The 13,173-nt window shown below is 35.6% G+C and overlaps 1 protein-coding gene across 1 annotated transcript; it reads right to left on the bottom strand.

Annotated features, from left to right (window-relative positions):
* Nucleotides 1–4,685: 4,685 nt before the first annotated feature.
* LOC136205272 (uncharacterized) lies at nucleotides 4,686–6,156 on the bottom strand. Its single transcript, XM_065995834.1, has one exon. The coding sequence runs from the start codon at nucleotides 5,844–5,846 to the stop codon at nucleotides 4,779–4,781; it is 1,068 nt and encodes a 355-aa protein (XP_065851906.1). The 5' UTR covers nucleotides 5,847–6,156; the 3' UTR covers nucleotides 4,686–4,778.
* Between the last annotated feature and the right edge of the window lie 7,017 nt (nucleotides 6,157–13,173).

Genomic DNA, 13,173 nt, shown 5'->3' with positions numbered 1-13,173 from the left:
AGTAAAAACAAAAATGTCATTTTGTAGCCCGTTTTTATACAAATTTCGGCCTCCTCGTCAATTTCAGTTCTGAATTTGTTACAAGTATGCATGGGGCTTGTTCTTCAAATTTGAGAGCATTTGAACTTGGTTACATTCACTTTGGCATTTCAACAAACACGTTGCATACATACATAAAAGGGAGAGTATAATTTTTTCATTCATATGATTATTGGCCAAAAACACCAAAATAGGCATTAAATTTAAGCAGACAAAGCATTCAATAATCCAATTGCATCACAATTTAACCCAATTTGAGAAAATCAAATTCTCTAACTCTAACCCATATATGGCGCCCTTCAAAAAGAAGGAGATGGTTCAAAATCTGAAATTGAGGAAAATTCGATTTTCTTTGTTAAATTAGGGCAAAAATGTCAATTAGTCTTCCAAGTTTTCAACTTAGTCATTTCATCAACATGTATTTATTTATTTATTTCATAAATTAAACGTATAAAGAGGCAATTCTTTCATCCATAAATTAATTAGGGTTGATTTTGCAATTAAAAATAATTTCTGGCTTAATTAATTAACTAGACTAAATAATTAATTTTAATTAATCGATTTTGGTTGATTATTCTTATTAATCATAATTAATTAATGATTTGAATTAATGTGTTAATTTAATAGAGTGGGTACATGTGGAAGTTAGTGTTGAGTTGATTTGGACATGGGTGTTTGTGGGAGAATTCTAGGTAATGTGGGTACAATTGTGAACAATAAATAGTTCATGGTCATAAGAGCATATTTGGAGAGAGTGGACAACAATTATTTGATTTTTTTTTTTATATGAATGTTAACATTTTATTAAGTAATAAGATTGCTGGTACATGATGACAACAGTAAAGAGTAAAACCTCACATACATATAGGCCAAGCCTAATACATGATCCACAAGGGTAAGAAAAAGACTACGAAAAGTAAAAAAAAGACCATTAAAAGTACATCTAAAGTAGAAAAACGTTTAAGCATATATTTATCGTAACCCCGGATACGCAGTATAGCAACTATAGTCCAACCTTCATCCTTTGAACCATTCTGAAACTTCGGATCTAAGTCCCTTCTTTTACAACCACGTAGATCCAGTGATCTACGGATAAGATCTACCTTTTATGCACTTGCTACAACAGAAAAGGTTACAAAAGCAAATATCTTAACCAACAGATGCACTTCTAACGGATCCAGAGATCGAATAAAATATAGACCCAACCAAAATAAACTGATACAAACCAAAAGAAAAGAAAAACACACTATCACACCGGAAAACAAAAACCAGGGGGAGGAGGAAGAAGGAAGACAAACTTCCTTCTTCCTCCTCAACTAGATAGAATCAACTGGGTTTCATTGTGAGTAGTTGGATGAAGAGAAAGAAAGGGGGAAAAACTGATATTTTACAGAAGAAAATGAGAAAAGGAAGAGGGGCGGCGGTGCAGCGATGAAAGGAATGGAAGAAAGGATTAAACGCCTAGAGAGAATGGAGACCTTCCATCTACCCATTATTCCTTTAATTATTTGAAATTTTTAAGTATAAAAAGAAAAGAACGATGCAACAAAGAAAGCCCTAACCAAAATTAACATAAAAAACTCCAGAAGTTTATAAGTTTTCAATTTCTTTCTCAATTTCATACCTTGCAAATTTAGTTCTTAAGTTTGTAATCTTTTAAGTTTCAATTCAATTTCAAGTCTATTTTCAATTCGACATCGTTTTCTTCAATTAATTTCATTTTCTTAGATTTAATTGCGAACTTTTAATCTTTTTCATCTTTTTAGCTTTTTCACAATTTTGATTAAAGTCAGATTACTATTTTCATTGTGAAATCTCTGACACGCGCACATTCAATCCAAAATGCAAGAAACACACTTTATTTTTTTAGTTATTAACTCAAATATTTAACTCATGAATTATCATTTATTCAAGCAAAATCAATGGTCACAAAGACAATATAGATACATTTCATTTGATAAAGAAAATAGCAATGGTTGAGAATCATCCATTCATGATGAAGTTATGTGACACATACAAGACCGTAAAGAGAAAATGTTTATCGTGATTTATAAGTGTTATATTGATATCTTTTTAGTGTTTTTATATAAAAATAAATTAAAGTCTCAATTACAATTTTCAATATTTTTTAGCAATCAATAGATGCTCAAACCTCTTAAATCCCATGGACCCGTCCCAATGAAGTTATATTCTAGACCTCCCAATACAAACTCACCTAATTCCCACAAGCAATGAAAAAGCAATATCCCAAAGAAGATTTAATAGGGTTTAGCAATGGAAAAAAACATTATGCCGCCCTAATCTTTCTCATTAAGCACTGATATTTTTATTTAGATATATTAAACTTTTTATTTTGTTTTTTTACCATATTAAGAGGGTGTTTGTTTTAGCTTTTCGGATGAGCGTTTAGCGTTTCACTCCAAACCGCAGAAAATATAGCGTTTGGTTAGGTTTATATAACCGCAGTGTTTAGCATTTTCTCTGAAAACTGCAGCGTTTTGGAGCGTTTCACGAAAAGCTCCTATTTGGAGCTTTTCATAAACAGATGTTTGTAGTTGGTTGTTATTGACAGAATTATCCTTCTTATTTCCACAAAATATATTTATTCTTTAACATTATTTATATTTCTACAACATAATTACCGGAAGAATAAAGTTTTGTTGCGTTCAATAAATTTTTTATTTTTTATATAGATTATTTTTATTAATTTGTGTAACACATTTTTTATTTTATAATAGGATAAAGTGCAAAAATACCCCCAACATTTATAGTTAGGAGCAATTTTACCTTTAACATCTAAAATGGTGCAATTATATCCCTAATTTTGGTAGCAAAAGAAATTTATCCATAACATTGACAAGTTGGGTCAATTTGAAAAATAATTTATCAAACTGTCTTTTTGGTCATGAATATTGTCACCTACACTTCACATGTGCACCATTTTATCATCGTTAGTAACAGATCACAAACATATGATTAGATGTGATTTTTTTTTAAGAAAATAAAAAAATATATTGTCTTTTGTACGAGTTGGACAGAAAAATTTCAAATATTTTATCGAATTTATAAATATTAATTTTCAATTTTATTATTAAATCACAAAAAAATATAAAATCTCTTTTTTAGAACTACTGGTATGTGCAATTGGTGTAAAATAAGAAATAAAATATCTATATTTTCTAGTAATATATGAAATCGACCCAACTTGCCAATGTTATGAGTAAAATTGCACCATTTTAGACATTAAGAGTAAAATTATTCCTAGTTGTAAACGTTATGGGCATTTTTTCATATTTTTCCTTTTATAATTTCATTGTTGATTAATTCAAAATATGTCCATTTTAGACATTTTAAATCTGAACAGCAACAGTTCAATATAATTTTACCAAACACTAGTAATTAAACAGCTAATAACAAACAGCTAACTGCAACAGCTAACAGCTTACTGCAACTGCAAACAGCTAACAGCAACCGCAACAGCTATTAGCTAACCGCTGAACCAAACAGGCCCTAAGTCTCTAATGAAAAAAATCAATTTTAAATATAAAATTCGGTTAACATAATATTATTAATTTCACATACGTTTGAAATTTGTATTTTCACAGTTTGAAAGCAGTTTTTTATATTTCTAATATGGCTATAGGAAAACTATAAAACATTTATTTCAAATTGTAAAAAATATAATTTCAAACACAAATGAAATGAATAACAACTTTTTAATTGAATTGGATGTTCACAACTAACTAATTTGTCAAACAGGGGCTTATTAAGACTAAAAAATAAATGGTTATGAACTTAATGTATCAAAATAAAAGATGAATGACTTATTGGATAAAAAAATATGAATGGTCAAGGCCTAAAGATGCTTTTTACCTTTAGCTATAGATAATTGAAGCAAGTTTAGTATTAGTTATGTAAAATATGAGTCCTATTCTCATATGCAATATATCAGAATGTGGATCACAGTTTAAGATTTCCGAAGATAATTACTTTGCAGTTTATGATTCTCCAAAGACAATTGCTTCATAATTTACGATTCTGTGAAGTTTATTTATAAACTGTGAATCCATCGGATTGGATAAAATCTCTAAGTATTATTCGATAAAAGTGAAAACTAACCTATACATAGGAATTTGTGTATGTGAAACCAATAAAATATTTACATGAAAAAGCTTGGATCTTGAATTTGATATATAAAATTGAAGTTAGATTGTAAATGATGAGAAATTGAATGAAAAAATTGGTTAAATCATAATAATATATACTAATAATAATTTATCCATTGTTCTCCACTATTTAGTTGAATATGGATTGTAGCCGAAAGAGACCTATAATTGAAATACTTTAAAACACGTTTTCAGTATTCTTTTTTTTTTCATTTGGTTTTTACTTTATTTAAGATCTTTAAATTAGAGTATTTTTTTTGGTCCAAATATCTATTAATAATAAAATAAACTTAAACTTTTGGCCCTAATACTAAATGTAGGATCACCATTACACTAATCCAAATTTAGAATTTTCTGTCATTATCTTGGAAGATAGAGCAGAAATAAATTCTCTGTGATTCCTCATTCTAGAAATTTATACCATCGTGCAAATTAATTTGATTCCCAAATCTACTAGTAATTTGGATTCAGCATTAAATAAGATGGAATGTTCCACATTTACCCATTCATTCATAATTTAAAAAGCTGATCAAAGTACAGGAAGATCTTAACTTATAAAAATGACATAATTAATTAAGCTGCTAAATCATCTTTCTTGTTTGCATTTGGGTTTTGCCTGAAGATCCATCTCCAACTCTTGAAACTTTTTCTGCTTCTTTTAATCCCCCTGTCACTCACTGTAATCCTACACGAACCTCCATTTTGATCTCCTCCTCCTCCTATTACAAAATCTCCACCTGATCTCATGCTTCCAAAAGCTGAATTCGAATACAGTGTTGCTGGCATTTCTGATTTTGACTCTGATGGGAAATCAAATTTCAAATCAATGAATCCCGATTCATCATCCATTGTTGTAAAGTTCCCTTCTTTCACTGAAAATATACGTCTTGTAAAACCACTTTCATGATCTGAAACATTACTACTCGGATCAAACCCACTTTTTCTTGGCTCTGTATATGTCTCACTGAACCCACTTTTTCTATCTGGATCAAAAAGCCCTGAATTCCTAGCAGCTGAAATTGAACTCCTAGCACCAGAAAAAGTACCATCTTCTGACCCAAAAAACCCACCATTTCTGAAACTGCATAAAGACCTTGATCTTGAAACACCCATATAATCAACAACCCAAAGATCATTCCTTTCTTCAAACCCATTAACACTACTTCTCTGATCAGAATTACCCTTTTCTCTTTTCTTACTAAAAAGCTTCCCAATCCTCCAAAACCCACTTTTTCTCTTGATCTCAACGCAGCTGCTACTGCTTCTTTTAAGCAAGAACACATCTTGAGGTTTGTCTGATCCACATCCGCTCAATTTGGGCTTGGGATTAACAAGTTCAGTTTTCTGATTATCATTTTCAATCAAAAAAGAGACTCGACCAACACTTCCTACCTCAACGGAACATGAATTGCGATTGGAGGAGATCTCATCAGAGCAAGAACATGAAGACAGCCGTTGCTCTCCACAATCTGAACACACCAATTTGAGCAAACGATCTTTGAGACACTGAGCACAAATACCAACAGAAGAAGAAGAAGGGTGCTTTTTGCAAGGAAGTTCAGAGGAAGTGCTGTAATCTTGAAACAAGTCATTGTTGCTGCTGTTGTAAATCTCCACAGCCTTTCCCCTCTCTTTCTTCATATGATCTATGATCTATCAAACTGTTTGGTTCTGAGAAATGAAATGGATGGCAGGGGGAAGAAGTAGAGTTTAAGTTAAAGATGATAGGACTAGGACTCGAACTTTTTCTTGATTTGAAGGAAGAGTTAGACAGATGTTTGTAGAGTGATAGAGAGAAGCGTCAACTTTACGTTATTTTCAATTTGGCAGAGAGAGAGAGAGAGAGAGAGAGAGAGAATAGTAAATAAAAAGGAAGAGGAAGAGTGAGGAAGCCAGCAAGAGTGGTATAATTGTGTTAGGGAAGGGAAGTGAATGCAACAGCAATTTTAGTAAAGCAGTGGGACAAAACTCTCTTTTTACATTATTCCTGATCTCTCTCTCTCTCTCTCTCTCTCTTTTCAAGTTAAATTCCTTCTTCCTAAAATATATCTTAATCTTCAATATAAATATAAAGTATCTTAATCTTCAAAATTAAGTATAATTCTTCAAAATTGCTTCTTTTGTAAACTTAAACTCTTTGATTCTAACCTTACTCACCGAGAAGACCAGAAAAACAAACCCACAATGGGTTGGGAAAGATGAGGAATAAAGATAACACCTAATCTAGTTTATAAGGCCGGTGAAATTCGGCCAATTTGCATAGATATAGCCTCATTTGGTAATTTTTTTAAAAATTTGACGAGTGAAATCTCTAATATTGGTGAAAAGATGTTTGGAAGAAGGACTCAAAACCTTTTCAATTAGTTGATTGCTCCATCTTTTTTGTAGGACATTTTTATCCTTAATTCGAGACCGAAGCAGTGGCTTCCATTACTTTGACAAAAATCATAACTTTTGTGGAAAAAATGATTTAGAGTACCACACACTATTATAACTGAAAATGGGAAACAGTTTGATTGCAGGGCATTTCGAGAATTTGTAATTCTCTACATATCAAACTTCGGTTCACTTCCGTAGCTCATCCACAAAGTAATGGGATGACTGAAGTGACAAACCGAACCATTGTTCAGGGATTAAACAAAAGATTGGGCAAAACAAAAGGATCATGGATAGAGGAGTTACAACATGTCTTATGGGCATACAGAACAACTCCACGGCCAACAACGGGAGAAACGCATTTCTCTCTAACATATGGGGCTGAAGCCTTTGTTCTAGTTGAAATTGGAAGTTTAAGCCCAACGGCAACATATCATTCAGTAGAAGAGAATGAAGAAAGAATGAGACAGAAGCTGGATTATTTGGAAGAACGAAGGGAGCAAGCAGCTATTAAAACAACAGCTTATAAACAGAGAATTAAGACAACCCATGATAAATGGGTTCGGCCTAGGCAATTCTTTCAAGGAGATTTGGTTATGAGGAATGTTGAAGTTTCGCAATCCAGACAGGATAAGGAAAAACTTGGAAGAAATTGGGAAGGTCCATTTCAGATAGAAGAATGTGTGGGTACTCACACCTACAAGCTTCGGGACATGGATGGAAGATCTATTCCCAAAACTTGGAATGCATCCACGTTAAGAAAGTTTTATCAGCAAACCTATCATAAAGATCGTTTGATTCATGCTTTGTTTAATTCTGTCCATTTTATAAGTTCAATTAACATTGTAAAATCCTATTTTTTCAAGTAGTCGATTCAATGAAGTGTGCTTTTTCTATCAATTTTAACATCTACAATTAGAATTACTTAATGATTAAATTAAACGCTAATCCTATGCATGCTGAAAGGGTTCTAGCAACAATCATTAAGCAAAAAATATTCTAATTAACGATAATAAACTTACAAAAGTTTAAACATTCCAGAATGTGATAAAATGTTCTAAAGACCAGCAAGATCTGGAAATTCTCCTCGAAAAGGAACCTCAGGAACATCCTCATTATGCTCTGGGGGGAATACATTCACCCAAAAATCAAAATCAGCTTCAGGAAGTTTTTCCCGAAGTTGACGGAGGAATCGAACTCTGAACTTCATGGAGCGGCTAACAGCTTAATTTCTTGCTTGCTCAAGAACATTTTGCATTTCCTGATTAAGATTGGCAATTGAACGAGCAAAAAGAGTGGCGTTAACAAGTTGATCTTCCTTGAGCAATTCAATTTTGGCGTGAAGCGCCGAATTGGATTCCCTGGCAACATTAATGCCTTAAGATCAGTTCGTTCTTTTTCAGCATCTGCCTCTTCATGAGCCTTATTCAATAAAAGGTCAAGACTCCCACATTTTTCATGAAGAACGTTAAACTCAAGAGAGAATTCTGCAATCTTATCTTGAGCAGCACTTTTCTGTTTATCCAACTGATTATAGCTATCTTAAAGAACTTAGAGATTGTGGAGTTGCCTTCGGATGAGTTCATCTCTTTCTCCAATGAGTTGATTGCGATCGTCTAAATTTTTGGCTTTTTTCAAGGAAATCTTCTCTCTTTTCTCGACAGCAACCCTTTCGGTTTTTTCCTTTTCAGTCTCCTTTTTGTATTCGGCCAATTCCTTTTTTAAGGAAGAAAGGTCAGCAGCTTGTTTCTTATTCAGTTCAAGTTGTTTTTGATGTTGTTGGTGAAGTTCATTGTATTTTTCAGCAGTAGTTCGATACTGCTCCACCATGATGGTTATGGCCGCTTGGTCCTAGTAAGAAAAAAAGTAAGTTATCTAAAAAGATGAAATTAAAAAAGAAACAAAACCGAAGATGACTATCGATGCTTTTCGTCTTAAAACTTCTTGGCAAGCAGAAAGAACATTGAATTGTTCAAAAAGTTCTGCATATTGAGGCATAACAGAAAGATGCAAAAATATCTTCTACTATCCCTGGAACGTCAAGGGATACATCTTTCTCAAAAAGCTTATTCCAAAAGCTGTAAGAGTCAAAAAGTTAGAGCACCGAGCAAATAAAAAAATGTGAAACATTCGAGGATGAGTAATCTACCTTACGACGATCATACTGATGGAATCGGTACAAATCATTCAAGCTCACAGTATCAGTCACCTGATTCACAGTTCGATAATTTACTCCTTTCCATGTCTTTTTTCTCTTTGCAGGCGGTTCATCAGCGGAAATGGAAATTTCCCTTTTGGAGTGCTTTGTGGAAAAGGCACAGTCAGCAGGTAGAGAAACTACCATTTTCTCCAGAGTGGCACTTCGCTCCATTTCTCTCTATATATAGCGGTCAAAGTGAAGCCACGTTTCAGTATCATATATGTCAGAATCTATGTCTGAAAGAGTGCCTTGGTCAGTAGTCGTTTCCGGAGCCCTGGAAGAGGAATCAATATCTTTCTTGGAAGATTGAGGCAAAGGCTTCGCTGGAGGAAGATTATCTTTTGGGGTTGGAGAAGTTGAGGAAGGGTTCTGCCCAGTTTGAGGCATTGAAGCAATCACCTCAGACTATGGAATCACTTCGAATTCCAGAATCACTGGGGTCACGCCAAAAGGACTAAGGGAAGGAGGAGTATTCACTTGGATTTTATCTCTTGAAGGAGGTGTTGAAAAATCTTCCAGAGGGATGATACTTTCTGGAGTAGTTGGCTTCGATGCTGATGAAACAGTTTGTTTTGGCAATGAAGGTTGTTTTCGTTTTTTAAGCATGAATGGGTTCGACAGCAGTGGTTGGCTTCGTCTTTGCAACATTTGAGGAGGGGAATTTAGATTGTGGTTTTGTTACAGCTGAAGGAAGTCGCTTCGGGTTCGGTGCAGAAGAGTTGTGCTCATCAATGTCCAATGGTTGGCGTTCGGAATTCGGTGCCATATTCTTCCTTGCTGCCTCCTCTTCCATCTGCGCTCTTCTCAGACAAGCTAACATGGTTTCACGAACAGACATGGTCAGATCGACATGCAAAATGAAAATTGAAAGCAAAATCAAAAATTAAATTAAGAAAGTCATCTTCGGCATCAACAAACAAAGAAGTTTTCGGGTAGATAATATCATGTTCGCGAGAGTAAAAACAGGTTTAGTCACGACTTTGAAGCACTCTCAGAATATCTTTGTAGTTTCAATCGTATTTATATGCTTCAATCTGGGAGCGTGAGGCTTTCTCAACAAGAGTCAAAACACGTTCTGGTTTCCATGTGGCAGAAGAGGTGGGATTAGCATTCCATCTAGTAGGAAAAGGGTATCCATGCAAGGCGTAAGGATTGTTGTTAAGATCGAGGCCATTTGGTTCAATCCAGAACCACTTCGATTTGAAGTATATGGCTTAGAACCTTCACTTTAATGGGAAAAGGGAAGTAGTATGATACCTCCAGTATATCATATCATCATTTCCCTTCTTAACGGGTCTCCAATAATGTCGAAAAAGGGAGCCAATAAGGTCCAGACGGTATATGCAAACCTCATTAAAACTTAACAATTCCAACCAGGCATTCAGAGTGATTTGACGGGGACTAATGTTGAACTCATTCAAAATTGAAACTACACCTTCGGCCAGAGGGAAAATCATCTGCCATTCCAGAAATTGGGAAAAGATCCCTAATTTTAGCACGGAGGGGTGAAGATGTGTCCTTTCATCAGAAGTGGGAAGAGATATGGTCATGGTGTTTAGCCATTTATGTTGTTTCCTCAAATTTGCTAAATCTTTCTGGGTAAGGGTAGAAGGTTGGTCAGGAACCCTGGGGTTTAGTTTCTTAGGTTTCTTAACCTCTTCCTCTACCTCATCTAAAAGAGGATTCAGCAAGGGAATAGAAGTGTTAGGCTTGTGAACTTTCTTAGTTCCAGTTCTAGGTGCCATAGAAATCAAAGGAGAAGAAAAACTTATAGATTAGTCGAAGGCAGTAGAGATTGAAGAAGAGAGCATTTTTCCAGTCTAAACAGTGAAGAAAGAAAGATAGAAGATTTGATGAGTCATTTTTTTTTCGAATTAATAGAAAAAATAATGATTCAGAACGGCGGGGGTAGCCAAAAGACAAGTCTTTTCTTTTATGCAGGTGTGACGTAATCAAATAGTTGTAATGATGGTGGTTTATTACTCGATAAAGTCATAAAGAACGATTCCAACTCAGACTTTGGGGGGGAGAGGGACTTCTGATATGGTAAATAATAATCATTCGGAACTCAAAGGCACATGGCCTACTTTTGGGCCGACCCATTTAGGGTCCCCAAAAGGTATCTAGAAAAGGATCAAAGTTTCAGACTTCAGATACACGCTAAAGTTATTTGGAGAGGGAATGTAGATTCCGGACCAATACGGCAATGAAATGTGTATCTAGGCTGAAGCCCAAATCATTATAAACAGGAGCTTAATTCAAAGAGAATGGTACACAATTCTATACACTCAAACTTGTTGTTGTTTATCCTGTGAGCTTGATATTCTCATACTGACTTAGACATCGAAGATGGTTTGCCGGTCTCTGGTCCCCTGTCTAATTGTGTTCTGTTTTACAGATCTTGAGGTATTATATTCAGATATTCTGATATCACTCATTATTCGTGTTTTTGCGTTTTCACATTTTTTATTTTTTCGTGTTTTTTAATTTTCATGTTTTTTTTCCATTTTTCTAGTTTTTTATTTTATCATTTAATAAGAAGTGTACATAATAAATATTAATATTAAAAATACAAGAGTTAGTCGTAATGAGGATTCGTGCTGATTCTTTATGTAATGGTCATTACATCAATTTGTAAAGAAAAATTGAATGATATATTTTTTATTACATTACAAAAAAATAATATGACAATCCAAACATGGTAATGAGCATCCATTATAATGGATATTCCATTACAACATATATTATAACGTACCAAACAGCACCTAACGGATTAATTATACACATTTAACTCATTTTAATTTGTTATCGTGCGATAACTAGAAAAGTAGAGAATATGAAGGATAAGATAAGTATATGGACAAAGGGAATAAAGGCGATGATGAAAAAGGGCGAGAAAGGAGAGAAAGGGGATGGGCGATCTAGGGTTAAGGATTTGGGCGGCGGTCGCACGACGTTCGGTCTGGGTTCTAGGGCGGCTGGGTCGACGAAGGGGGGAGATCCAGGACAGGGGAACGGGTCGGCGGAGGAGGAAGGCTTGGGGATGGCCTCGGGTGCCGAGCGGCGACGGGAGAGATCCCGAGATCGCGGACGGCCGGCTGATTCAGATTGCGATGGGAGTGAGCCGGCGCCTGTTGCGGTGGTCGATGGTGAGGGAAGGACGACGACTACAAAGGATTGGTGGGAGATCGATGTGGAAATCCGGCCGACAGGGAATGGGAGAGAGGCGGGATGCGGGGTGCCAGAGATTTGCATAGGTGATGGAGTGGGCGTTGGGGGTGAGAGACGCCATGATGTGGTTGGTCTTGCGACCTACTCTGTACCTAACTATAATCAAAAGGGTATTACGGCTATGGGGGATCCGATTGGGACTGATGCCCAGGCAGATTTTTTGGTAAATTCCCATGGTCCTAGGTCAATTGGTGAGGTGGAGAGTATCTCGGAGGCTAGACCGGCTGGGGGCTTTAATAACATAAACCTTAAATCTATTCCAGATTCTGGTAATCCAATTAATATGGTGTATAACATTACTGTTAAAAATGATATGAGGAAAATCTCCTGGAGGGATAAGGTGTTAGGGGTAGTTGAGGAGGAAACCATGTTGGAGGATGATAGTTTTGAGGATGAGTTTGAGGATCCGGTTTCTGACTCTGATTCTGAAGATGGAGACCCTGATGACCCGATGTGCCCAGTGATCCGCCTGTCTTCTGAGGATAAGCGATTCCTTAGATCCAAGTGGAAGCTATCTCTTATTGTTACAGTCCTTGGTAAAAGGATTAGTTTCAAATACTTTGCCCAGAGAATCCAGGCTCAATGGGCGAAGGAAGGGAATGTAACCATTACTGACCTTGAAAATGATTATTATGTAATTAAATTTACAAGGGCTGAGGATTTCAATGCTGTGGTAAATGGAGGACCTTACATTATCTCAAACCATGTTTTGGCCTTGAGGCCTTGGGTCCCAAATTTCAACCCGCATGATTGCTCTGTAAACAGGATTCTAACCTGGGTTAGATTCCCAGGTCTACCTATTGAATACTACAATGAAAGATTCTTGAATAAAATTGGTGGCCTTGTTGGTAAGGTTCACCATGTTGATAAAACTACCGTGGAGGCAGAGAGGGGCAAGTTCGCCAGGGTTTGTATTGACATTGATCTCGCTAAGCCTCTTCTGTCCAAATTCTGTGTCCAAAATAAAACTTTTCATATTGAATATGAAGGTCTTCACAATATATGCTATGAGTGCGGCATGTTTGGCCATACCTATGAGGGTTGCCCACAGAAGAAGAAGGTAATTGAGGAAAGGGGGGAGCCTCCCATAGGTAGAGGTGAGGAGGATCAAGGGGATGGAAGGATGTTTGGCCCATGGATGCTGGCCAAAAGATCAATTAG

Source organism: Euphorbia lathyris, chromosome 1, assembly GCF_963576675.1.
Source record: "Euphorbia lathyris chromosome 1, ddEupLath1.1, whole genome shotgun sequence".
NCBI lineage: Eukaryota > Viridiplantae > Streptophyta > Magnoliopsida > Malpighiales > Euphorbiaceae > Euphorbia > Euphorbia lathyris.
This window is presented reverse-complemented; position numbering and strand designations above follow the sequence as displayed.

What these genes read in the sequence shown, in the direction of transcription:
- LOC136205272 (XM_065995834.1), bottom strand. Translation starts at nt 5,846, where the DNA reads ATGAAGAAAGAGAGGGGAAAGGCTGTGGAGATTTACAACAGCAGCAAC.